Raw genomic sequence first — 27,463 nt, 5'->3', positions numbered from 1 at the left:
AAGAAAAGTAGGTAAAATTCATTTGGGTGGTAAGTTGCATGACAGAGCAATAAACGGTGAAAGTAGTGTAGGTCAGAAGTGTAAAAAGTGGCCTGGTCATTAAGGGTGTTTAAGCTATAGGGGCTGAGGTGGTTAAAACCGTCTCTCCTTTCTCCTCCTCCCTCCATAGACTTTTATATAATCTAACCTGTCAGTGAATAGGCAACCATGAAGATGGGTTTGAGCAGTGACTTGAGAGATAGCGATGTGGAGAGCAGGAGAGGAGTCTGGTAAGATGAGAAGGAAGCATCTTTCTCTGATAAGATATATTACAAAGTTTCTTATATTCTCCTGTACTGTTACAACTCGCAATACCCTGGTATCAATTGTACCAACTTCTTATCGAATGCCTTTTTTGAGAATGTCTACCTTTTAGATAGCGCAGAACGCTCCGAGGCTAGTTAAACATATATCTACCGATGCGGCCTTATTCACACATTAGTGATTGTTATACAAACCCAGGAGTGGATCTTACACCAAAATAAGGTATAATGGAAATATTTGCACAGTTTCTGCACACAATCTAGAAGAGTTTTATCAAGGGACATGATGCCCTTTTATCTGCACATGGAAAATATAGCGCGCAGGAATCCAGATCAGCTCATATAGGAAGCTTCATCAAGTCTATCAGCATCAGTTACAATAAACCTAGTATACGGTTCTTACCTCAACAGTGCGAATAATTTTAGAAAGCTCTTTGACAAGATTCCCGGGTCTGATGTTTTCTGGGATTTCAAAAGCATGTTCTGCTACAGACTGGAAAGAGAGAAAAGTGTCAGGAGAGGGTCATATTAAAGTGAATGTGACCACAGCAAAGTCGCCAAAACTTTACTGTATAGAGCTTATACACTGAACTGAATAATAAAACCCCATACAGTAAGCTCTTGAGCTCCCTCAAGTGGAGACTGCTTGAGGGTTACCTTTCAACTCTATGAGGCCGAATCCTCACAGGTTTTACAATACTTTTAAAGGGGTTGTCCGGTTTCAGGACAAGACCGGACAACCACCGGTATCTGCCTAAAATATAAAAAACAACAACTGGTAAGTACTTATCTCACAGATCCCACATCACCTCCTGGCCGAGCTCCATTTACCTGGCTGCAGCAGTGACATCATGTCAACAACAGGTGACATCATGTCAACAACAGGTGACCACTGCAGCTAATCAATGGCCTCAGCAGTGAACCTGACAAAACCAGCCAGTCATGTGTTGTCGACAGGACGTCAACTTTACAGCCGGGTAAATAGAGCCAGGCCAGGAGATCTGGAACGGTGGCACAGGATCTGTAAGCCAAGTGCTTACTTGTTCTTTATTTCAGGCACATCCCTGGGGTCGTTCACACCATACTTGCACTACAATTTGCAATTTCTTACACTTCTCCCCACTTTTCAAAAGCAGTGAGAACAGCAGGCAGGGCTTATCAAAAGAGGGCATGGCCTCCCATGGCAGAACAGATACACTATAATTTATGCTAGAGAGTTCAAATCTACACTAACTCATGACTGGCACAGACCGACTTTCTGGTGTACTGTCACAAAATGCACCCAAAAATGAATCCAGCCAGCAAAGGAGGCAATATGGGTAATCAAAAAGTAAGTGGCTTGTATTAACTTCCTCTACATGATAAATTTTATGCACTTATATAGCGCTACTATATTCCGCAGCGCTTTACAGACATTAGCATCCAACTGTCCCCAATGGGGCTCACAATCTAAGGTCCCTATCAGTATGGAGTGTGGGAGGAAACCGGAGAATCCAGGGGAAACCCACGCAAACACGGGGAGAACATACAAACTCCATGCAGATGTTGTCCTTGGTCAGATTCGAACCTAGGACCCCAGCGCTGCTAGGCACCAATGCTAACCACTGAGCCACCGTGCTGCCCTATATGCAACTTACTGAAGTGAAACAACCCCTTTAATAATCCCATCCCCCAAAACTCAGATCTCCAACGTTGTCACTTACTTCTTTTTTCATCCAGGTCTTTAAAGCAGAAATTAATGCCTTCACACCATGCTTTAAATAGTTTGGAGGATGGAAGCCATCTTCTCTTAGCTCTGGACAAATGAAATAGAGAATCGATAAGTTTGCAAGCATTTAGCTTTAAACATCACATAAAGAAGAAGTCTGACTTTTACCTTTCAAAGTTTCAAGTAGGTTTTTGGCCACAAACCAACAAATTGCTTCAAAGAAAGGGAACTTGAAGAGATCCGGGGTCTTCAGTCTTTTTTCCATCTCATAACACCTGGTAAAAAGGAAAGCTCTTTGTCACATGGTGCATATTTTAAAGGGTAGGGGTTTAGAACTTGCGGCATAGGAGTCACATTTGGCCTGTGATACTATTCTGTGCGGCCCCAACCAACATTCACAGACATGATTGATTGCGTTTGGTGGCTGCTTACATGTATTATTCAGGTCAGAGAGAAGAGAGGTGGAGTACTGTGCAGGAGCACAACAGGGACCACATAGACTGAGGTCTTTTGATTCATTGGCACTTCAGAAAGTGGAGAGGTGGCTATGCGTCATGCAACTACTTCCATTGTAGTTTATGGGTGTACATTAACTACAATGGCAACAGACGCACTTTCTGGAATTGGGTATTAGGGAGAGGGGGACCCTATTCCCCCAATAGCTAGGTTCTGGAGGTGGAACTAGCATCTGTCCGACACTTATGGCCTATACACCGCGTGCAGAATTATTAGGCAAATGAGTATTTTGACCACATCATCCTCTTTATGCATGTTGTCTTACTCCAAGCTGTATAGGCTCGAAAGCCTACTACCAATTAAGCATATTAGGTGATGTGCATCTCTGTAATGAGAAGGGGTGTGGTCTAATGACATCAACACCCTATATTTGGTGTGCATAATTATTAGGCAACTTCCTTTCCTTTGGCAAAATGGGTCAAAAGAAGGACTTGACAGGCTCAGAAAAGTCAAAAATAGTGAGATATCTTGCAGAGGGATGCAGCACTCTTAAAATTGCAAAGCTTCTGAAGCGTGATCATCGAACAATCAAGCGTTTCATTCAAAATAGTCAACAGGGTCGCAAGAAGCGTGTGGAAAAACCAAGGCGCAAAATAACTGCCCATGAACTGAGAAAAGTCAAGCGTGCAGCTGCCAAGATGCCACTTGCCACCAGTTTGGCCATATTTCAGAGCTGCAACATCACTGGAGTGCCCAAAAGCACAAGGTGTGCAATACTCAGAGACATGGCCAAGGTAAGAAAGGCTGAAAGACGACCACCACTGAACAAGACACACAAGCTGAAACGTCAAGACTGGGCCAAGAAATATCTCAAGACTGATTTTTCTAAGGTTTTATGGACTGATGAAATGAGAGTGAGTCTTGATGGGCCAGATGGATGGGCCCGTGGCTGGATTGGTAAAGGGCAGAGAGCTCCAGTCCGACTCAGACGCCAGCAAGGTGGAGGTGGAGTACTGGTTTGGGCTGGTATCATCAAAGATGAGCTTGTGGGGCCTTTTCGGGTTGAGGATGGAGTCAAGCTCAACTCCCAGTCCTACTGCCAGTTTCTGGAAGACACCTTCATCAAGCAGTGGTACAGGAAGAAGTCTGCATCCTTCAAGAAAAACATGATTTTCATGCAGGACAATGCTCCGTCACACGCGTCCAAGTACTCCACAGCGTGGCTGGCAAAAACGAGATTTTTGTATAACTTACCAGTAAAATCTCTTTCACGCTCTTTCCTTGGGGGACACAGAAGACCTTGGGTATAGCTCATCTCCCTAGGAGGCGTGACACTAAGTGAAGACTGTTAAGCCCCTCCTCCACAGCTATACCCTCAGCCTGGAGAGAGAGACTGCCAGTTGCGTGTCCAAGTAGTGAGAAAAGGCAAAGTCCAAAAATTGGAACCAACAAGCCAACTACCCAAAGGGTAAAACAAACTCGGAAACAGTCAGAGAAGAACAAAGAATGGGCTGCCCAAAACAGCATACGCCGAAGCCCGAGTATGCACCCTGTAGAACTCGGTAAGGTGTGCAAGGAAGACCAGTGACCGCCTTGCACAAATGCATGGCCGAAGCCTAATGCCTCCGGCCCAGGAAAAAAAACCGACAACTCTGGCCAAATGAATGGTGACACCAAAAGCAGAACCCTGCCCTTGGTGCGGCAACCACAACAAGAGCCACTCTGAGAAAGCGGAGGAAAAACACCCTGGAGGCCGTCAACCCTTTGCGCGGACCTCCTGGAAACACAAGAGACCGAACGTCGACAAGAGTCGGAGATCTCCAAGTAAAAACTGCAAGGCCCAAACAACGTCCAAATCGGTGAAGTGTCCGTTCCCTGGGGTGGGAAGGGGAGGACGACTGCCTCAATGAAATGAAAGACAAACACCACCTTCAGAAGGAAGGAAGAGACGGAATGGAGAACAGCCCTGTCCTGGGGGAAGACAGAAGGCTCGGAACAAGAAGGGCCGCCACTCAGGCACCCATCAGAGACACGATGGCTACAGAAACCCAACTGTACAGGACAGAAGGAGTAGAGGGAACTTCTGTAACGGCTCCAAGGAAAAATTGGAGCGCCAAGAGCCCAGTATGTAGTTCCCAGGACGGTACCGGAGGACAGTACAAAGGAACCCAAGAGCCGCTCCATGGAAGAAGTTCCTGACAGGCCCAGAGGGTCGGGGAACGCTGAAAGAGGAAGGACAGGAATGACACTTGATACTTCAAGCAACAGAGTCCCAGCCCCAGGTCCAGGCCGGACTGGAGAAAGACAGAACCATGGAGAAAGGCAGAGTGGGGGAACGCCCCGCTTCCCACAGAACCCCAGGTAAAGCCCTAAGTCCTACCACAGATCCTGGACGAAAAACTCGGCTAGAAGCGAACACTAGCGAGCCCACTAGAGTCGCCTGGGCAAGCGGGTGAAAACCCAATGATCAGGCGCAGACCAGTAACACGGGTAGAACAGTCGGTAGAACTGGTCCCGTCGGCCCCCGAGCAAGGTTGTCCCGTATGCCCCCAGAGTGGGGAAGCAGAAGGACAAACGGACAGGAACCGAAGGGTCCGCCCAGCAACCGCCAGGACAAGACAGGCTAAAGCCGAAGCCAATGTAGCCACCACAGGAAGACGGACTACAGTTCCGGTGTGGGAGATCTAAAGACAATCCTGACCAAATGGTAGTCCTCCCAAGTTACCGAGAAGGTGAATCCAAAGCAGAAACATTGCCTAGAATGGAAAAAACGCAATCTGCACCCAGCGGGAGGACAGAAAACGGTAGACCCGGTAACTAGGCACACAGCTAGTACAGCCAGTGTGGACAAGGGAGACTCAAAAGGAACACCAGAACCATCCACATGAACAACCATGCTCTCCCCAGAGGGAAGGGCAGTGAAGGAACAGCCTCTGAAGCGTGGCCGGAACAGACGCCACATCGGAATGATCTGTACCGAGTGGGAGCCAAACAGAGCCGGCGAGAAAAGGCAGGCGAGACAGAGGCCGGTATAACACCCTCCAACCGAAAGGGGGAGTGGGCAACAGAGAGGCCATAGGACAGCTCAAAAGCAGAACACCGCTACACAGAGACGCCTGGTTCACCGCCTCGCAGAAGGCGAATACCCTGAAGAACCCAAGGTGGAGGTCCCCCGGACCTGTATAAGCGAGCACCCAAGAGAAGTTGGGTGACCTTCCCAAGAAGAGCAGCCCGAACCTGGTAGCAGATCAGACTGAAGCACCGAGGGCGCCAATCCGGAAAGAATCATACCACACTGCACCCGAAGAGGAGGAAATGGTATTAGGCGAGGGGACCGTAGTCCCGCCAGAGCCAACATAAAATGCGAAGGGCGCTGCAGACAGCGCTCTCGACCATGCGACCACTAGCACAGGGAAACAATGCCGCGGAAGGACAAATGGGCCAACGAAATGAATGAGTACCACCCAGCTCTGTGCAGTAGCGAACAGTAGAGCCCGTCTACTTAAATATAAGGTATTCATTTGTTGTTTATTGGACAACACCTTAGGCTTACACAGATGGACAGAATGATCTCCTTAGAGAATAGTGCAAGGCTTGCGGCAATCATCCTATCCCAAGAGAAAAAGTATGTCGCAGGAGGAAAGGAGGCATACGTACGAGTAGCCCCGTAAGCAGTGAGAAGGCCAACCCACCTACGGGACGAGAAGGAAACAACGCACAAGAACGTCCGCTCACTGCAAAAATATCACTCAGCGAAGAGGGCCAGCCACAGAGTGCCACAGTATCTACGGGAGTGCAAACTGAAAGGAGTTATGCACAAGACTAGTATGGTATGCGATGGAACGCAAACTGACCGCCCCGAAAAAGGGGGGAAATGTACCTGGCAAGCTGCAGTGGGCAAGAATGCAAAGGCCTGCCCCAAAAAGGGGGTGATGCCCAAGGCCGTACCTACGTCAGAGAAGTAGGGCATACCATACTTCGCCCAGAAAGGCGCCATGCACATGGCCACACAGTATCCAGCAGGAACGCAGGAGGTCCACCTAGTGAAAAAGGGGGGCATGCACAGGGCTATCTTAGCATTAAGTGAGTGTGCAACAATTCACCCAACCCGAAATTTCGTGAGAGTGTAACTACTCCGCCAATGAAGGGGAACATGTGCAAGTCCAGTACAGCACATACAAGGACAGCCTTGAATCTTGTGAGCGTGCAAAATTCCACCCATGGAATGAGGGGTGGTCACGCACAAGGCCAGCACTGTATCCAATGGGAGCGCAAGCGTTCCACCCATGTTAGAGGCCATGCTCAAGGCCAGCAACGTATCTGGTGAGAGTGTAGTATGCCGCCCAGAAAAGGAAGGGGGGGGGGGGTCATGCACATGGCCAGCATCGCATCCAGGGAGAATGCGAGCAGTCGGTGAGAATGTGTGTATGCCACCTGAAGGAGGCATGCCCATGGCCGGCAGCGAATCCAGTGAGAGTGCGTACACCGCCCACGGAAGAGGGGTCATGCATATGGCCGGCCGCGGATCCAGAGAGAGTGCAAGCACCCCGCTATGTATAGGGGTCATGCACATGGCCAACAATGTACCGGCGAGAGAACAACCACCGACCGAGGGAGTGTATGTATGCCGCCACCCGGGAAGGAGGCATGCCCAAGGCCGGCAGTGAATCCAATGAGAGTACATCATACCGCCTATGTAAGGTGGTCATGCACATGGCTGGCAGTGAATCCAGTGAGAGTGCCGAATGCCGTCCACAGAAGGGAGTCATGCCTATGGCAGGCAGCGAATCCAGTGAGAGTGCCGTGTTCCACCTATGGAAGGGGGTCGTGCACATGGCCAGCATTGTATCCGGAGAAACTGCAGTAGGCCGTCAATGAAAGGGGGATCATGCACAAGGCCAACCCGCAGTTAGGGAGAGTGCAGTATCCCGCCCAGGAGGGGGGTCCTGCACATGGCAGGCACCATAACTGGAGAGGGTGACGAATGTTGCCTACAGAAAAGGCATGCACTTGACCAGCGCCGTAGCGCGGAGAGGGCAAGAAACCGCCTAGAAGGGGAAAAAAGACCCTGGCAGCGCCGCAGCCGGGGAGCGCGACACCATGCCGCCTATGGAAGGGGGGCATGTATACAGGCAGCACTCTGAGATGAGGCTGCAGCGTCCTGCGCAGCCCACAAGTCATATATATAATAAATAATTTTTTTTCTTTTTTTTTCTTTTTAACACACAGCCTCACTGAGGCAGAAAAAAAAATTAAATAAAAGGGGGGGCCACCTACAGGGCACAGATCCACCCATACAGGCCCATCGGAAGCCGGCCTGTACCCAAAGGGTTAACAGGGATCCGGCCTGGGGGGCGGCACTGCGATCCTCTGGGGGCGGGGGAACCTCCAGGCGGGAAGAATTCGCGCCTGGAGAAGTTCCAGCCCCTTCCAACAGAGGCCTGAATTTTGCGGCCTAGTAGGCCGTGAAGCTGGGGCCTAAATTTTTAGCGGCGCCCGGCTGACCGGGGCCGCACAGTATTTGAAGTACCGGCCGGCCTACGGAGCGGCACATACCGGCCGCGGGTGCCCACCCCGCGGGCCGGAAGAGCCGGGGCCTAAATTTTTAGCGGCGCCCGGTTGACCGGGGCCGCACAGTACTTAAAGTACCAGCCGGGCCTACGGAGCGGCACATACCGGCCGCGGGTGCCCACCCCGCGAGCCGGGGACCCGGATAGAGCGGGATCGCGGCCTTGAAGTGGAACACAAGTTTTGCGGCGCCCGGCCGACCGGAATGTTCCGACGGTCGGCCGGGGCTGTTGAAGCGCTCATTTGCAGGCCGCGGTGCCCACCCAGCTGTCCGGAAGTGAGGACCCTGCACCCGGCAGCCATTTCACCCCTGGAGCGGGCCCCTGCCTAGAACAGCGCTCCATATGGCCGGCAGCTACAACCACCTTTCCCCTGGACCGGTGCCCGTGAGAGTAGGGAGGGTCAGTGGCAGCAAGGCGCGGGCCCTCTGGCCCTGAAGTAGTGTCCGGTAAGAGGGAGGGGGACCCTGAGACCGGGTCTGTGAGGGTGGGACGCCTGCATAACCCCTCCGTCAGGGGCAGCTAGTTGCGGACCTACGCAGCTCCCTAGGCATTCCTCTTGCAGGGACAAGGGTGCCAATGTCCTGGAGGCCAGGAGAGAGGGAGCAGAATGTCGCCCTGCGACAGCCCAGGTGCCTAGGTCTAGCAGGGACAGAAGGGTCCATAGGCCCAGTATAGGGTCAGGCACGCAGGAGACCTGGGGGGGGACGTAGGGCTGGAGAAGCCTCTCTCTCACTATAGTCGTCTTCACCCTCGGTCCGTTCCAGCAGGGTCGCCCATTCAGCTACTGGCACCGTAGTGGCAGAACGCTGGGAGAGGGACTTGGCGTGCGGGCGACCCTTGCGCTGGCGGGATGTAGGGGAGCTGGGCTGCCCTGATCCACCTTGCCTTCTGTGGGGGAGGCAGCAGTGCGGATGACCGGCGCTGGCGCAGCTCAACCCCGGGAGAACAGAGAGGTCTAGTGCGTCTCTGTTATCCCTGATGATCTGGAACAAAAAGAAAATAAAGTAAAAATCTAAAATTGGAGTGTCTTGCCTCCTTGGACACTAAGCAAAAAACTGGCAGTCTCTCTCTCCAGGCTGAGGGTATAGCTGTGGAGGAGGGGCTTAACAGTCTTCACTTAGTGTCACGCCTCCTAGGGAGATGAGCTATACCCAAGGTCTTCTGTGTCCCCCAAGGAAACTGGGCGAGAAAAAAGGGTATAAAAGAATAAAATCTAATGACATGGCCTCCTTGTTCACCTGATCTGAACCCCATTGAGAACCTGTGGTCCATCATCAAATGTGAGATTTACAAGGAGGGAAAACAGTACACCTCTCTGAACAGTGTCTGGGAGGCTGTGGTTGCTGCTGCACGCAATGTTGATGGTGAACAGATCAAAACACTGACAGAATCCATGGATGGCAGGCTTTTGAGTGTCCTTGCAAAGAAAGGTGGCTATATTGGTCACTGATTTGTTTTTGTTTTGTTTTTGAATGTCAGAAATGTATATTTGTGAATGTTGAGATGTTATATTGGTTTCACTGGTAAAAATAAATAATTGAAATGGGTATATATTTGTTTTTTGTTAAGTTGCCTAATAATTATGCACAGTAATAGTCACCTGCACACACAGATATCCCCCTAAAATAGCTAAAACTAAAAACAAACTAAAAACTACTTCCAAAAATATTCAGCTTTGATATCAATGAGTTTTTTGGGTTCATTGAGAACATGGTTGTTCAATAATAAAATTAATCCTCAAAAATACAACTTGCCTAATAATTCTGCACTCCCTGTACGTTTGATATGCCACTTTATGTTTTATTGCAGTCCTTGAAAACAGTTCAATGTAACATGACCATCAGACCAGAAAAGGTTGTGCATCCCTGTTATAGGAGAATTTAAAAGAAAATGGGACTACAGCCACCACTAGTGGAGCTTAAGAGCTAACTGCATACTTTTTAATTAATCAGAACTGAATGTTGGGCCTAAAGAGGACTTTGTTATAAAGGTGGAGATTCACTTTAAAGTGGACAAACACTGTCCACTAGCACACAGTCCAGGGGGACAATATTACCTGAGCTGCATGCCAATGTTTAGGTTGTGCAGAAAGTTCCCACCAAAGGCCATGCAATCCTGAGAGGTGAGGACAGCGTGAATCCAGCCTGTAACCAAAATGAAATTAATAATATCATGAATACTATTCAAAACCATGACAGGAAAAAAAAAAACTTTGCGGTTTCCCTGAGTCAAAACTAGTCCATTAATATAGGGCTGAGGCCGTTTCTGACAAATTTGATAAGAGTAGAAGTTTTTCTTGGAAGACTTCAACAAAGTTGCTGTGGACCTTGCGACCATCGTAAAAGTCAGACCATCTGACTTCCAAATTTCTTTCAGAAATAGGAGTTAGTAATAGTGATTTTCCTAAGAACTGCCCCTTCCGAAGATGTATCTGATCAAATCCCAGTCAGACAATCACTTTTTGATACCAGTATCAAAGTCAATTTACCTGTTGGGAGAAAGAGTGTATGCCCCTGTTTGACCACACACTTGTAACAGTTATCTACTTTGTCCCCGAAAAACTCTTCACTTTGGGTAACTGAAGAGCTCCACGATTCATACAGTGCCAGGTTTTCATCTGTGGGCTTTATCAAGTAGAAAATTTTCTCCCCCTGGAAACAAGCACACAATTGGTTCATAGTTACTTAGGTCACTTAAGTGGTACATTTTTGAAGACAAATGACTATTAAAGGGGTTGTCCCATGAAAAGTAGTCTGCACATGGATCTGGATACTTTTGTAACTGCATGTATTAAAAAAAAAAGTTGTTAGAGCCATTGAGTTATTCAATAAAATCTCTATAGCACCACCTGCTGTTTGCTATTTTCCTAATTACTCTGTCCACCTCTGTAACATGGCTGAGGGTGATTTACTGGCTCCGTTCCATCCCTAACTACTACCATTCCTATCTACTGTTAGAAGAGGTCACAGTTACAGGGAGAGAGCTGCAGAAGAAAAGACATTCCCGCTTAACAAAAAATCTAGCAGGGCTATCGTAGCAAATCAATGGGGAGAACTCTGTATGAGCTACAGGGTTCTAGATTTGAGGTATGGGCATGTACTATGTCCGATTTTCATTTTGTACATTAATCATGGGCTAACACCTTAAGGGTCCATTCACACATCCAGAGTGTATTGCGGATCCGCAATACACCGGGCCTGCACCCCAATAGAACTGCCTATCCTTGTCCGCAATTGCGGACAAGAATAGAACAGGTTCTATTTTTTTTTCGGGAGCCGCGGACCGGAAGATCTGGGCCGCGCTCCGGAAATACGGATGCGGACAGCACACTGTGTGCTGTCCGCATCTCTTCAGGCCCCATAGAAAATTAATGAGTCCAGATTCGTTGCGGAACGGATCCGGACCCATTCCACGGACATGTGACTGGACCCTAAAAGAAACTGAAAAACAGCACACAAAAAATAAAATACTCCAGCACTTCCATCAATCTCCTCCTTTCTCTTTGTCCTATTCTGTGTTTTATATTACAGTTAAAACTGAAAGAATGTTCTCTATGTGCCCCAGGAGATCAGCCATTTTACCTTTGTCCTCCTCACTGTCCTATGACAAGCTGTAACACAAGTGGCTTGAGGAGGAGCCTCCCTAATATGTTACGTGTGCAATAGATCAAAAAGATTACCAAGTCCGTCTCCTGACTAAGCCCCAACCCTTCCGCCAGTCTTCAGCCAAAAATGAAAACAGATCAGCCACAGAGAACACCTTTGTTTTCTGCAGGATTTGTACAAGACTGTTTCTGTCATGATCATGCAAAAGGTGTTGCAGACTGACAAACTGAATATGGCTTGTTAACGTTTAGGTTTGGCGTTGCTTTAACCTCACAGACGCCAAAACTCTTAACTTGTCATATAAGACTTACCCATAGGACATGATACCAGACAGAAGTGCCACCAAAGTCTATGTGAAAATCTGTGTAGCTGTCCTCCACTCCCATCAGACAATACTTTTGAACAAAGGGCTTCGTGAAGACGGAGTCATCAGGCCAGTAATTCTCTACCCAAGACAGTTGTTTACCAATGTCTGGTACTTTAACCAACTCAGACATCCTGAAGTGACAAAGCAGAGAAACCAACTTAGCCTCACACAAAAAACTCTAACATTTAAGAAGTTATTTCACATAATAACTGGACTTTTATACGATGGAGTGGTTTTCACTTCAGTGACATCAGTTACATGGTGAAGTAGTACATTTTCACTTGTTTTTACACTACAATGTATAGTGCTAAATTTTTTTTTATTAAAAGGAGTTTTCCAAGATTTTCTAGATAGGTCATCAGTATCTAATCAGTGGGGGTCCTGGGGGTCTGACCCCTGTGATTAGATACTGATGACCTATCCAGAGGATAGCTGTTTGAGAAGGCACTGGCACTCCTGTCGGCGACACGGCCTTCCCCATGCTCACCAAGCACAGCGCCATACATTGTATAGTAACTTAGGCTGAGCGTGATAAGCTTGGTAATCTGCTCAGAGGAGCGCCACTGCCAAACAGCTGATCGGCGAGGGTTGGCCGCCATGATCAGATACTGATGACTTATCCAGATCATAGCTCGTCAGTATCAAAATCAGTATTGGACCCCCACCGATCAGGTACTGTACTGATGACCTAGGATAGGTCCAGAGGATAGGTCATCAGAATTAAAACCTCAGAAAACCCCTTTAAAGGAGTTATACATGATTAGAAAAACATGGCTGCTTTCTTACAAAAAAACTATTACAGAGCTGCAAAATCAGAAACAACTCAGACAATCATGATGTCTCTGGAAGAAGGATGTCTCTTTTTTCTAATTCTGTGCAAACAATTTAATTTATCTTTACAGCTGTCAGATTTTCTGATACAGAGCACCAAATCCTGTGAACAAACAGTTAAATGATAAAATTCGGTCTGCCTACAGCAACCACTGGAGGGAGCTTATTGCATGCTGTGTATATGGAGCTCCATGTAATAACAGTATGCAGTAGGATTATAATGAGTTTTGAATTTTGTGATTCATTCAGAGTAAGAAACAAAATGGCTTGAAGGTTAGATATTCACTCAAGAAAAACTTTTGCAAAATTGCTACAATATGTTAGGCCTACAGCAGTACGTGGAGGGGTAGTGGCTGAAAAAAGGACTCCTTTAGCGTTCACTGAAGCACTAGGCATAACACAGCCCAAGGAAGCCCAGCAAGCCCTTCCTAAAAATCTTCTGGAATCTCATATTACAATTACAACTGCTATAATATGCTCTAAGAAATCAGTGCCAACCATAATCACTGTAGGGCAATTGGCTGCAACATTAGACTTTCCCCACTACTTTGTCCGCAATACAGGACATCAGTCCCAGTTTCATTAGTCATCTTACACCCAAAAAGTGAAGGAATCAGTTCTGCAGTTTTTCCCCTCTGCATGTGGAGACTAGCTGCTATGATGTCTCCCATATACTACAGACAGATAAAACAGGAGAATCTGCTCCGTAACTCTCTCAGGCAGCTGCAGCACCATAAAGGACATTAAAAATCCAGTACTAGCTGCAAAAGACTCTTTGCGCGTGTTCCTGTGCTTCTATTTGTCTCAATTCCACTTCCTTCTTCCCTTTCCATCTCCATAGGGCACCAAGAGCTGACAGATCAGATATAGCAGAGCATTGCTATCACTGAGCAGTTTAGGAGGCAGAAGGTTAGAGGATGAGCTATTAAAGGGGTTATCCAAGGCCTATAATGCCCCCCCCCCCCCCCCCACCCATATGCCCAGGCCCCTCACACAGATAGTACTTACTTCGCTCCCCGTCACCCTCGTCGCTTCTGATGCATCTCCCCGTCGCGCGGATGAAAACATCTGGCGAAGGGGGGCGGGGTGTGTGCAGCCAATACCAGGCCGCAACAGGAACGAGACTCCTTAGCATCATGGGTGACGCTCGAAAGGCTCGTTCCCATTGTGATCTGCTATTGGCTAATCCCCCCGATGCCGGATGTTTTCATGCGCGAGACAGGGAGATGCTGCGGCGGTCATGCCAGCATCAGAAGCGATGCAGATGCTGGGGAGCGAGGTAAGTACAATATGTGTGAGGGGCCCAGGCATATGGGGGGTAGGGGGGTATTATAGGCCTTGGATAACCTCTTTAACTAGAGAAAGAGGAATTTTTTTCTCTTATAAGATATATTACAAACTTTCTAATATTCAGCTGTAGTACAAATTTATTCTAAGTTTGCTAAAAGCACATATACAATTTGAGTACTTTTGGAACTTACTTGGTGTCAGAGAACTCCAGGCTTATGACATTTAATACTTTGGGTCGGTCGGGATTCATGAAGTATTTCACAAAGTTTCGGAGCTTCATCTTGCCGTCAGCTTGCCTCGCCACATCTATGACATCAATGATCTTATCTCCTCCTGCAAAAAAATGCAGCAAATTAATGGAGTCGTACATACAGTAGTTTGACAAAGACTGAAATAAAGACTCTCCAGAAGAAAAACAGCAAGTGTCCAGTCTTCTCCTGCTGTTTTGCCAGCAAATATCCCAAATAAAACTATGCTGGTGGTCATGAGGTTCAAGAGACTAAATAGATCTGTCCACAATGGGATGTCGCTTGCTAGCAAATACATAAAGCAGGCTATAGATATTAGTTCACTGGCAACAGCAGACAATCTAAAGTGTATGGGGGGTATGCAATGGCTGACAGCGGCTGTCAGGGGAAAGAAGGACTGAGCTTGCTGGATTTTAACACACCCGATTCTGGTGAGAGAAGCCACTGGTAGGCAAGTGTAATAGCTACCTCTTGTGTATGGCCATCTTAAGGTGGGTTTCCTATCTTACAACATGGGGGCATGTAACTAGGATTTCCCATCACTTTATGAATGGCGTGGACTCTTACCAATCCTGAGAATAAAGCGTTGTTTTAGTACCCCTTTACCTTTTTCCCCCTGCACTAGTCTACCCTCGCCAGCCACACTGCAGTCCTATGTACCCTGCACAACTTGGTGGCCAGGTGCACTGCTGTCCAGGAAGGAACTAGAAGGGGATGCAGCCTATGCTGCAGCTTCTGGATACTTGGAATCAGTGGAGGTCTCAGAGTTCAGATCCAACCGATCATAAAGTGATAGCTTATGCTCTCAAATTCTGTCCGCACTGCCCAAACAGAGCTTTTTGTGACTTATGAAAGGCGAAAAGTCAACTTTAGATTTAGGTTAAAATGCCCATTAAGACTGAGAACATCTCTCATCTATTTCTTCCAGCTCGAGACAAACACACAAAACGTGACCAAAATCAGTTTTATTCAACTCATCAAGTTATTTAATGTGGCTACAGCAGCGATTCGTCATGACCAAGGAGACCTCTTTTTAATTTCAACGGTCTCCTGTGGTGGGAGCCTACTCCTACCTACGTCTGGCACACGGCACAACCTGATCTGCACACATCTCAGACTGAACACATTAACATGCGTGTTTGCTTCACCCATGGGCATTATGCCATCTGCTGTCCTAATGGCGCAGTTTGCCAGGAACTGTTCCGGAGTATCGAATAATTGCAATGATAAAGTATAGATAAAGAAGTGAGAGGCAGAATCCAATTCCAGACCTAATAAGCAGGCCAAATTTAAATGGGAAATCAGCCAAAGATAGATTAAAAAGCCTGGCTTCCTGGACCTCGTCAAAACGTGGAACGAAGGCAGAACATATTGCAGATTAATCCTATAGAAATCCCACAACAGCGCTAAACAAACGTACAGAGATGATCTTCACATAATGTATGGTTCAAATGCCATCATCTAATTATATCGCATCCACGACTCGCATCTGTGCAATGGCACCATCAGACACAATTACTAGCAATATACTTTTATGGGTACGTGGATCTGAAAATAAGCAAGCCAAAAAGGAAAAATACACCCTACAGGATACCTACAGTATGCAATATCTATTTATCTGAGATGGGGCGACAAGAATCTAAATTACATCCGTAGACAGATGGATATCATGGTTTTGCAGACTAGGGAGGCATGATTATGTTGCTGTATAAAACCTGTAAATCTTAAAATAAAAATAACTTTAAAAAAAAAAATGGGTCTATGGGTCTGCCAGCCCCTTGTAGAGACAAGACCAGAAAAAGAGCAGTAAGGACTGGGTGAGAATTAGAACAGGAGCGTCAGGGAATCTGTTTTTTTTTTTTAATAACTGTATTCTTACCAACATAGCGCTCCACGTCCATAACCGAGAAAGTGGGCGATGGTAGTCTGAGGCCTAGGCCGTCCATCTGTGGCACGATAATTGGACAGTTGAATCCATGCTTCTCCAAGTACCGCTGTGTCAGCTGGTTGCCGTTCATCCGCAAAATAATATCATCAGCGCTGAAATATAAAGGAATAAAATGATAAATATGTGTACCGTATTTTCCGGCGCATAAGACGACCCCCAACTTTTGCATTTAAAATATAGGGTTTGGGCTATACTCGCCGTATAAGGCTACCCCTCTTCCAACGCACACTAAATAAAAATGAAAAAACATCAGATTTGATTTCAATATGGCAATTTTAATTGCTTATGACATGCAGGTACTTAGCAGGAAAACTGTCACTTATAAACACAAGGCTGTTTGTCATCAAACATGTAAACGTAAAAACAGTGTAAAAGTGTAAGAAACTTTTCCTAATTCACTCTATAGCTGAAAGGAAGGATAAGACAATAAACCCATGGGAGCTGCCATGCTTTGTTTTCTAAGCTATCAACCAAACTGGAACTGATGATGATAGAAGGAAGATGCCAAACAATAGAGAAAGAGTAAATGCTGGTCAAGTCCCTGGAGAGTTAGCAACGCAGTTTCCCTCTAAAAGCCTTCAAAATCCTCCTGCTCGTCATCTGATAATCTCATCTCATAAGTACATCAATGACATCTTGTGCTACATTTGTAAGGCAGTCATCGTATGGATCTAATTCCGGATCAGATAAGTGTGGTGGTCTCAGCTTCGGCTTCCTCTTCGTTTTGCGACAAGTAGTCGTCCTCCGTACCATCTAATGAATTTGATATGCCACACTTCTTGAAAGACTTGATTACTGTTTCTGAATCAATATCTTTCCAGGTTTTTATGACAAACTTGCACAAAACATCCAACTGTGGAGCACGCATGTTTCCTCCTTTTGTGAATGACTTTTCGCCGCGAACCATCTACTCATTCCACTGTTCTCGAATGCGATCTTTTAACGGTTTGTTTAGGCACACATCCACTGGCTGTACCAACGCTGTCAATCCTGCAGGAATAACTTCCGCACCCGTGCTCATTCTTGCAAGCCTTTGCTTGGTGCTGGGAGTTAAATGAGCCCTGAACATATCCCACACCAGTAGACTAAGTTTTTTGAATAAGTCCACCTGGTCGCCTGCTCCATACATTATCAAGCCATCATCCATCCATCCTTTTTCATTCACATGTACAAAACCACCAACAGGGAACTCTAGTTTCGGCATTGTTTTTCTTTTAAAAATAACCATTGGTCTCAGTTTGGGGCCATCAGCTGTGCATGCTAGTACCACTGTAAAACTGGACTTCTCATGTCCTGTTATTTTAATTTAAATTATTTTTTCACCTTTTTGATGGACAATTTCATTTCCAACCATATCAAAATCCATTGGAGTTTCATCCATATTTCCGATACTACTTAACGCATAGCCATGTTTATTGCGCTGTTGTATTAAGTATCGATGGAAACTATTTACTTTGGCATCAAGATCTGCAGGTAATTTTTGTGTAATTTCCGTCTTTTGCCTCAGTACCAGATTATGCCTTTCCCAGAATCTAGTACACCAGGATACAGTGGCCTTAAATCTGTTGCTGTGATCTGGGTTAGATTTGGCCCACTGAAGTGCAAACAAACGTATTTTATTTCGAGTCACTACATACCCGTTTTGGCGATGCTCATTCACCATGTCTGCTAGGGATCGACCGATTATCGGTTTTACTGTTATTATCAGCCGATATTCAGGATTTTGAACGTTGTCGGCATCTATTTTGCCGTTATTCCGATAACGAATCGGGAACACAGATCGTGCTGCTGTCAGCGCGATCAGTGTTCCCTCAGCAGCACAGGGGAGAAGGAAGCAGTGTCTCCCTCCCCCCTGTGCCGCTGCCACCAATGAGAGGGGGAGGAGAAGAGGAGGGTAGGGGCTATGGCCACCAATGAAGATAACTGCGGCTCCCGACCTCTATGAGCAGTAGCTGCGATCTGCGGTAGTTAACCCCTCAGGTGCTACGCGATTCTGCAGCCAGCTCCCGCCTCCTGTATATGAATTAATGAGATAGTTATCTTCATTGGTGGTGCAGTGCGCAGTTCCCCCCCCCCCCCCACCCCAGTATTAAAGACATTGGTGGCGTAGTGCGCCCCCCCCCCCCCCCACACCCAAGCCCCCCAGTATTGGCCACAGGATCCCCTCTCCCCCTCCTCCTCCTCCTCAGTGGCAGTTCCGATCGGAGCCCCAGCAGTGTAATCCTGGGGCTCCGATCGGTTACCATGGCAGCCAGGACGCTACTAAAGCCCTGGCTGCCATAGTCAGCTCCCTTGCTGCTTTGTGCACAAAGCACAGAGCAGCAGGGACAGTGTGAGGTCCTATTCACCCTGATAGAGCTCTATCAGGGTGAATAGGAGAAGAGTTCTAATACCTAAGGGGGCAAATAGTTAGTAATAAAAAAAAATAATATATATATATTAATTACCGGTATAAATGAAAAGGAAAGATTTACAAAAAAACGACACGTTAACAATAAACATTCATTTTCAGCAGATTTGTGTAGGAATTTTTATATTTTTTTCAAAAATGAAAATTCACAGAATAATCGGTATAAATTATCGGCTATCGGCCTGAAAGTTCACAGATTATCGGTATCGGTCCTAAAAAATCAATAACGGTCGATCCCTAATGTCTGCTACATGTTTTTCGAGTTTTGGCCAATGCGGGGTGCCTCTTCTTAATGCACACTTACCCCTTAGCATACTCTTTAATGCTTTTTCATTTGCTTTCCATTCCCAAACCATCTTTTCTGTTACTCCATATTGTCTTGCAGCAGCGCAGTTATGTTCCATGGCAAAGTTTACAACTTTAAGTTTGAAGCTGGCTTTATATTTCTTTCTTCTTGCTGTTGGAGCTATGATGGGGTCTTGACTGGTAGCCATTTGTATACTGTACTGTATGAACTGGTACAGATACTGGTTATGTACTGTATTCACCACCACATTAGAATTGGCTGAAGTGCAGATGCTCTTGCTCTTGCTTCCCCCTGCCTTCCCTCAGAATTGCCATTCCAACCCAGTATACAACAACCAGCCAATCACAACAAGAGATGTACCGGTATTTTCTGTGCACACTTCATACAAAGCCTGCTTCGATTGGCTGTGTCAGCTCTCCCTGCCTGCCCAGCCCTCCCTGTCTCCAAGACTATCTTCTCCAGTCCAGGGAACTGACTGGCAGCAAGGGCTTCAGTAGTGTCCTGGCTGCCATGGTAACCGGAGCCCAGCAATTACACTAGGTTAAATGAATCTCATTGTTGTAATAAAAAAAAGGAGATTTTTGTAAAACTTACCAGTAAAATCTCTTTCTCGCTCTTCATTGGGGGATACAGGAACCATGGTATAGCTATGTCCTCTAGGAGGCGTTGACACTAGTAAAAGCTGTTAGATCCTCCCCTGGCAGCTATACCCCCTCCAGCCTGGAGAGAGAGCTTCAGTTTGTGAGAAGCAGTAGGAGAAGCAAGCCAACAAAAGAAAAAACATGGAACACCAACCATGCCAAAGACCCAACGGGGTTCTAACCAGCAACTGCCACAACTGTGGTCGAACAATAATACTGGGTGGGTGCTGCGTCCCCCAATGAAGAGCAAGTAAGAGATTTTACTGGTAAGTTTTACAAAAATCTCCTTTTCTCGCACATATTCATTGGGGGACACCGGAACCGTGGGACGTCCACAAGCAGTCCACAGGGAGGGGGGAAAAAACACAGACCCATGGAAGCAAACGTCCCTCCAGGCATCTAAGAAACTGCCGCCTGCAAGACCATGCGGCCCAAGGCAGCGTCCGCCGATGCGTAAGTATGCACCTGGTAAAATTTTGTGAATGTGTGTAAGGAGGACCAAGTAGCCGCCTTACACAACTGTGCAGCCGTAGCGCGATTCCTCCAAGCCCAAGATGCGCCGTGACACCTAAGGGCGGAACCCTGCCCCGGGTGCGGTAAGCCTCCGCAATTGCAGCCCGAATCTAACGTGCGATTGCCACCTTGGAGGCCGCCAATCCCTTTCAAGGACCCTCCGGAATGAGAAAAAATGGAGTCCGTACAGCGGAAGGGACCGGAGGCTGCTAAATAGATCTTCAGAGCTCTGACAACGTCCAAATGGTGTAACTCCTTTTCCTTAGGGTGTGAAGGAGATGGACACAGTGAGGGAAGGACAATTTCCTCGTTAATATGGAAGTCAGTGACCACCTTCGGAAGAAAAGAAGGTACGGGCCAGAGAACCACTTTGTCCCTATGAATAACCAGGAAGGGTTCTCTGCAAGAGAGTGCCGCCAACTCGGACACCCGTCTGACGGAAGTGATAGTGACAAGAAAAACTACCTTCCAGGACAGGAGTCAGAGAGAAATCTCCCGCAAGGGCTCAAAGGGGGAAGCCTGGAGCGCTGAGTGTACTAAATTCAGATCCCAAGGTGGTAAAGGAGGACGGTAGGAACCGTTTCTGCCACTCCCTGAAGAAAAGTCCTTACAGGCCCCAGGGGGGCCAGAGGGCGCTGGAAAAAGATATAAAGCGCCGACACCTGACCCTTCAAAGAACTAAGGGCCAAACCAAGGTCCACCCCTGATTGAAGAAAGGACAGGACCGTGGGGAGAGAAAAACTAAGTGGTGGAATATTTAGGCTTTCACAGAAACCCAGGAAGGACCTCCAGGTCCTGTAAAAGATCCTGGACGACACAGGCTTCCTAGCCCGAATCATAGTGCGGATGACATCCTCCGAAAACCCTCTGTGCGTTAGAATGGCGGTTTCAATGGCCACACTGTCAAACGAAGAAGCCTTAAATGCTGATGGAAGACCGTTCCCTGCAAAAGAAGGTCATCTCTGAGAGGTAGTGACCAAGGGACGTTTCCTAGAAGGAGAACGAGGTCGGCGTACCACGCGCGACAGGGCAACGAGGATCGTCGGAATGCCCTCCATCCTGATTTTCCGTAGAACCCTGGGTAGGAGGGGGAAGGGGGGAAATACGTAAAGGAGGGAGAACCCCTGCCAAGGGGAGATCAGGGCGTCCAAGCCACAAGCTTCCGGATCCCTTGCTCGGGAGAGGAAGGTGGGAAGTTTCCGATTGAGCCTTGAGGCCATCAAGTCCATGTCGGGGCGACCCCAACATAGACAGATCGCCTTGAATACCTCTGGGTGGAGGGACCACTCGCCCGGATCTATTGTCGTCCTATCGAAGAAGTCCGCAGTCCAGTTCTCCACACCCGGGATGTAGATTGCTGAAATTGCCGGTACATGGACCCGAGACGCAGTTGCTAGTCCGATCGGGAGGGCGACAAACGTGTAGTGATAGTCTCCTATCGCAAACCTCAGGAAGAGGTGGTGACTCCGCGCGATGGGGACGTGGAGGTATGCGTCCTGGATATCTACGGCCGAAAGGAATTCCCCCTGCTCCAGAGAAGCAATTACAGGACAAAGGGATTCCATCCGAAACCGCTGGAGATGGAGGAACTTGTTCAGCAGTTTGAGGTCTAGAACTGGGCGCACCGAGCCATCCTTTTTGGGGACCACAAAAATGTTTGAATAGGACCCCTTGAATCTCTCTGCTGGGGGAACAGGAGAGTTGACTCCCTGGTCCAGGAGGGACTGAATGGCCTGGGAGAAGGCGGCCGCCCGCTCAGGGTCCCGTGGAAGACTGGATTGAAAAAACCTGTCTGGGGGAAGAGACAGGAACTCGATCACGTATCCCGGGCCCGCCAGATGTCCTGGAAGAGGAGGCGGCCGCCCCCCACCCTGGATCCCAGCACCGCCCCTCAAAACGGCAACAGCCCCTTGGGCACAAAGGTACCGGTGATGGTAATTTGTATACCTATAAAATCGTTTTTTACAATAAATAAAACAGGCCCCATCTCCGCCTCTCTCTCATCATGGTGGCAGCGGGCAGCACAGGAGGGAGGGACTGCTTCCGTCTCCACTGTGCTGCCTTATACCTGGCGTATAAGATGACCCCCGACTTTTGAGAAGAATTTCTAGTGTTAGAAAGTCGTCTTATACGCCGGAAAATATGGTATATATCTACACAGATAGAAAAATACTGAACAATACTGAAACTTTGAAATGGAAACTAATGGGCAACAGATCCATAAAGTTTGCATATGTTCAACGTGAAAAGATGTCTCACTACCAATGCCATTTCACACACATACATAGAGAAGTAAGGGCACCATAGCAAGGATTAAACCAGGCCCCCCACACAGGACAGAAGGGCTTCCGCCTAAACACCATTCAATGACCCTTGGGCCATTTTTTCCACTGCCTGGTTTGCTAAAAGTTATTTCTTTAGAGGGTAGAGTCCTGACCAAGTTTTCACCCCCAGCAGAAGAAGAGATAATCCTAATTGGGCCCCCTCTTGCCCTGGGCCCCATAGCAGTCGCATGGTCTGCCGCTATGGTAGTTACGCCCCTGACAGAGAGTTACCAAGTATCATGGACCATTGCTCATTTTAGCAGCAACCTACCCCAAGGGGAAAAAGTGAATGCAGAAGGTTTCTAAAACCATATCTGCAAAGATGTGACAGCTGGGCCAGCAAAGCGAGTTCACAAAACATCCTCTTTAATGGTGTACTACTTGACATCCCCTTCCTTACCTTGGAAAGGACCGGGCTCTGAGTTGCTGCACAAAGGTCCTCGTTCCTGCTTGCACTGGCTTTGTGCCATCCTCTGGCTCGGTGTAGTCATGTCTATGCCAGTTCCTTCTCTTCTTTACTATGGGGGAGTCAGTGAGAACATATTTAGTGGGCATGGTAGGAAAATGGGAAAAATTTGGGAATCCAAATTCATTTACAGTGATAAAGAGACAAATATGCCGAGAAATTATGACTCTTCTCTCACACACATTTATGGTTCCTGCATAATCCCAAAGACCCCTTAATCCTTGCATTCTGAAAGGCATTGCAAATTTACTTTGCGTTAAACCCTCACGTAAGATATCTACTTGCTGGAAACATGACATTCAGAGGGTGAAAACAGACAGATGCATGGTTCCTTGCTGTATATCAATGACATCTTGTACAACACTATAGGGCTTGTGGTAAAGTAATAGTAGGAATCTTTTGTCAGTACAGTATGCAGCCCAATTGATTCTGCGTTAGTAGATGCTATTCCTGCCTGAGATAATAGGATGAGGTCGGCTATCCATTCGTCTTCTACAATGAGAGGTGTAATTGGAATGAGGAAGCGTCATGCAGCAAAGCCAAGGGAACCTATGCAGATGAAAATGGCCTACACACCCATTCAATGCACAGTAGAGGAGATCCCAAGCACATAAAAAAAAACAAAAAAACTTTAATCTGGCACAAGTAGAGACGTGTAGATGAGCACCCAAAGCAGCATTTGACAATACGGTCATACAGCCTTGATGAGAACAACTGGACTGGAACCTCAACTCTTTAAAGGAACGAAGAGGAACTCAACAAAGCACCAAAGCTTTTATAAGTCTCTTTAAAAGATCAAAATGGTAAAAGAGTTGCGCAGGTCAATACTTTCCATTCTTGTGTGGGATGTGCGCATAAGTTCTAAGGGCACATTTATTAAGACCATCGTTTGACGATGGTCTTAATATCCTCTATAGCTGGCGGTGGATCCGCTGGAGTTCTGAAGAGGCACTGGCCTCTTCATAAGTTAGGCGGTTTCACCTCCGCTTCTAAATGTAAGACAGCTTCCAAGACCAGGCTCACACCCACTTTTTTTTTTTTTTTAGAAGTGCCGTAAGCAGGGACTTGCACCAAATCTGCGCCATAAACACACCTAATATAGGCATATTTCTGTTTAATAAATTACCTCCTAAGGCCCCTTTCACACGAGCGAGTTTTCCACGCGGATGCGTTCCGGGAGGTGAACGCATTGCATCCGCACGGAATCCTGACCCATTCATTTCTATGGGGCTGTTCACATGAGCGGTGATTTTCACCCATCACTTGTACGTTGCGTGAAAATCACAGCATGCTCCTCTTTGTGCGTTTTTCACATAACGCAAGCCCCATAGAAATTAATAGATTTTCACGCATGGTTGCTAGGAGACGATCGGGATGGAGACCCGATCATTATTATTTTCCCTTATAACATGGTTATAAGGGAAAATAATAGCATTCTGAATACAGAATGCATAGTAAAACAGCGCTGGAGGGGTTAAAAAAATAATAATAATCATTTAACTCACCTTAATCCACTTGATCCCGATGCCGGCATCTCCTTCTGTCCCCTTTACTGAATAGGACCTGTGGTGAGCATTAATTATAGGTAGAGGACCTTTGATGACGTCACTCCGGTCATCACATGGTACGTCACATGATCTTTTACCATGGTGAGTTAAATGATTTTTTATTTTATTTTTTAACCCCTCCAGCGCTGTTTTACTATGCATTCTGTATTCAGAATACTATTATTTTCCCTTATAACCATGTTACAAGGGAAAATAATACAATCTACAGAACACCGATCCCAAGCCCGAACTTCTGTGAAGAAGTTCGGGTTTGGGTACCAAACATGTGCGAAAAATCCTGCAACGCACCCGCACATTTTCCCGCAACGCCCGTGTGAAAGGGGCCTAAGTCTTTATTTATCTATCTGGCTGCTGTTACACCATTCTGTTTTTTGGGTAAACTCAATAAAGTTGTCAAAACAAAAGAAACTCACATAAGGTTGATTTTAACATGAGCCCAAGTTGTCACTGACACACAGGTGCCCATTAACAACCCACCATCAGGCCAGGGTTCCTTTAAAGCAGGCATGCTCAACCAGCGGCCTTCCAGCTGTTGTAAAACTACAACTCCCACAATGCCCTGCTGTAGGCTGATAGCTGTAGGCTGCTCGGGCATTCTGGGAGTTATAGTTTTGCAACAGCTGGAGGGCCGCAGTTTGAGCATGGCTGCTTTAGAGGGAACCGGCCACCAGATTTATGATGCCTCGTTTGGGAGCGGAATAAACTGGTGATAGAAACAATGATTCAAGTGGTGTATGACTTACTGGATGTCCTGCCACATTTACCATAAAATCACGGTTTTCAGCTGCAGTCGAGTGGGTTCAAACTTGAGACAAAGCCAGAAGCGATTCCGACGGGAAGGAAAAAAGCTTCACTTTCTTTTATATTTTTCATTCCCTTCCAACCTACTTCTATCTAAAGCTAAAGTGACCCAGAGCTGGATTCAGGGTCTGTCACTACTTTATGTTTCCCTCAGATAGTGAACCACCGGGTGACAGATTCCCTTTAAATTAAAAAAAAAGACTGGTTGGGGCTCTTATACCCACCAAAAAGTATCCACTAGCCTATGGACAACTAACACCTTTCCACTTTTTTTATTTTCAAAAATATTCCTGAGGTATTTCTACCCTTATTGGCAAATGTAACATATATAAAAATGTTTTAATAATTTGGCAACTGCTGGATTAAAGGGATTAATGTGTGAAACACATACATACATATATAAAGGCAACCACTGTTAAGCTATCAAAGGTACTTATATTAATAATAAAAAAAACTATTTACAGATAGAAAACAATGTAAAACATGGAAGTCAACGTGCGGGACATTTAAGCAGAGACTAGATCATAACAGCGATTGCGGCATTTTAGGTTTCAAAGATGGATGCAATACAAAGTGTAGCAATAATAGTATATATTTAGACAGTAGAGGACTTGGTTGCAAAACACAAAAAAAATAATAATATACAAGAGGACTTACAAAGTAGCAAAATGAGAAGTTGTGCTTTGAAGATGCTTCTCCTTAGATATACCAGGGATAGTATGTACCAGTGGACAACAACTTTGGATTGGGCTTTAGACGTAGGTAGCACTTCATCAAAATTGGAAATTTATTTTTAGAAAATAAAGTCAAGATTTATATATTTATTATGTGCAACACCTCTCTGTAAAACTATTGATATTAGAACCGGTGTGGAAAATCTGTCTAATGCATTTATTCCCACCCAAACCTTGATAACCCTTTTAATTAAAAATTGCTAAGGACATTCCTGATTGTTTTCTACCCTGGGAATGACCATAGTGATTTCAAAAGTAGCAGCTTGAAAAGGTTCTCCATCAACAAACATCACATTTATGAGAAGTCATGTGGCCACATAAGCAGTATGAACACAGTGATCATTTATTCTGTTGGCAAACACGTAGGTAGTAATCTGCTTTGGGTAACAGATCCATAAAAGCAGAACGGTCTTCTGATACCGAACCGCATGGTTTAGCCACTTAAAGGGTTTCTGCCACTAGAATTTTCAGTATTAATCTGGCTGACATTAGCGATGTGCTATGTAAATGAGCCTCTAAGAGCAGGAAGGGAAGGGGGGGGGGGGGGCGTTGCTCCTGAACCTAGAGGCTCCCGTTTTCCACCTCAAGTCACGCCTTCCAAGTGTTGATTGACAGGGCCAGGCATCGTTCGCATCCTTCTGCCTGCCCTGGGGAAATCTCGCGCCGTTTGGTATTCTGTGCAGGCGCGGTGAGGGAAGGACGCTCGCAGGCTGCCAGCTTCCACACCGCGCCTGCGCAGAATACCGAACGGCGCGAGATTTCCCCAGGGCACAGGGCAGGCAGAAGGATGCGAACGATGCCTGGCCCTGTCAATCAAAACTTGGAAAGCGTGACTTGAGGTGGGAAACGGGAGCCTCTATGTTCAGGAGCAACGCCCCCCCCCCCCCCCCTGCTCCTAGAGGCTCATTTACATATTATAAAATTAAGAATTCTACAGTAACGGGGGCACGGATAATCATTAGAATGGTAGAGTTAGGTGCAGCTGACATTACCAGATCGCTAATGTCAGCCAGTTTACTACTGAAAATTCTAGTGACAGAAACCCTTTAACCTAGTGACAAATTTCGGTATTATAAAAAAAAACTTTTGGGATAGTCATGTGGTTTGGCACCAAAGCATAGGTACTGTGAGCCTTCTTTCAATAAAGATGGTGTCCATGTGCCAGAAAGGAGATGTACTCCAGCCAGGAGCACGAGTAGATTTCTGGTGTAATGTGCACCAGTTTTCCGATGGCGTTAAAACGAGTCGGGCGAGGAGGTCCTGTCTGGGGCCAACTTCCTCCCGCATACTTTTTGTAAAACTGGCAAGGGTGTTAGAGAAAACCAAAAAGTTGCAAACATACCATATTTTGTAAGCGGATAAGCCACTGTGGAT

At 46.7% G+C, this 27,463-nt stretch overlaps 1 protein-coding gene across 1 annotated transcript in view; it reads right to left on the bottom strand.

The window, feature by feature from the left end:
* KDM7A (lysine demethylase 7A) overlaps window positions 1–27,463 on the bottom strand; it is a 91,298-nt gene that overhangs the window by 17,198 nt on the left and 46,637 nt on the right. Inside the window, exons 3-11 of the mRNA XM_040438877.1 lie at window positions 22,921–23,038; window positions 16,257–16,417; window positions 14,321–14,462; window positions 11,953–12,139; window positions 10,525–10,687; window positions 10,093–10,180; window positions 2,179–2,285; window positions 2,006–2,097; window positions 706–795 (exon numbers count right to left, since the gene is read on the bottom strand). Of these exons, the coding sequence (XP_040294811.1) occupies window positions 706–795; window positions 2,006–2,097; window positions 2,179–2,285; window positions 10,093–10,180; window positions 10,525–10,687; window positions 11,953–12,139; window positions 14,321–14,462; window positions 16,257–16,417; window positions 22,921–23,038 (1,148 nt within the window). The remainder of the gene's footprint in view (window positions 1–705; window positions 796–2,005; window positions 2,098–2,178; window positions 2,286–10,092; window positions 10,181–10,524; window positions 10,688–11,952; window positions 12,140–14,320; window positions 14,463–16,256; window positions 16,418–22,920; window positions 23,039–27,463) is intronic.

Source organism: Bufo bufo, chromosome 1, assembly GCF_905171765.1.
Source record: "Bufo bufo chromosome 1, aBufBuf1.1, whole genome shotgun sequence".
NCBI classification, from domain to species: domain Eukaryota; kingdom Metazoa; phylum Chordata; class Amphibia; order Anura; family Bufonidae; genus Bufo; species Bufo bufo.
The sequence above is the reverse complement of the archived record's forward strand: the minus strand, read 5'-3'. Positions and strand labels throughout refer to the sequence as shown.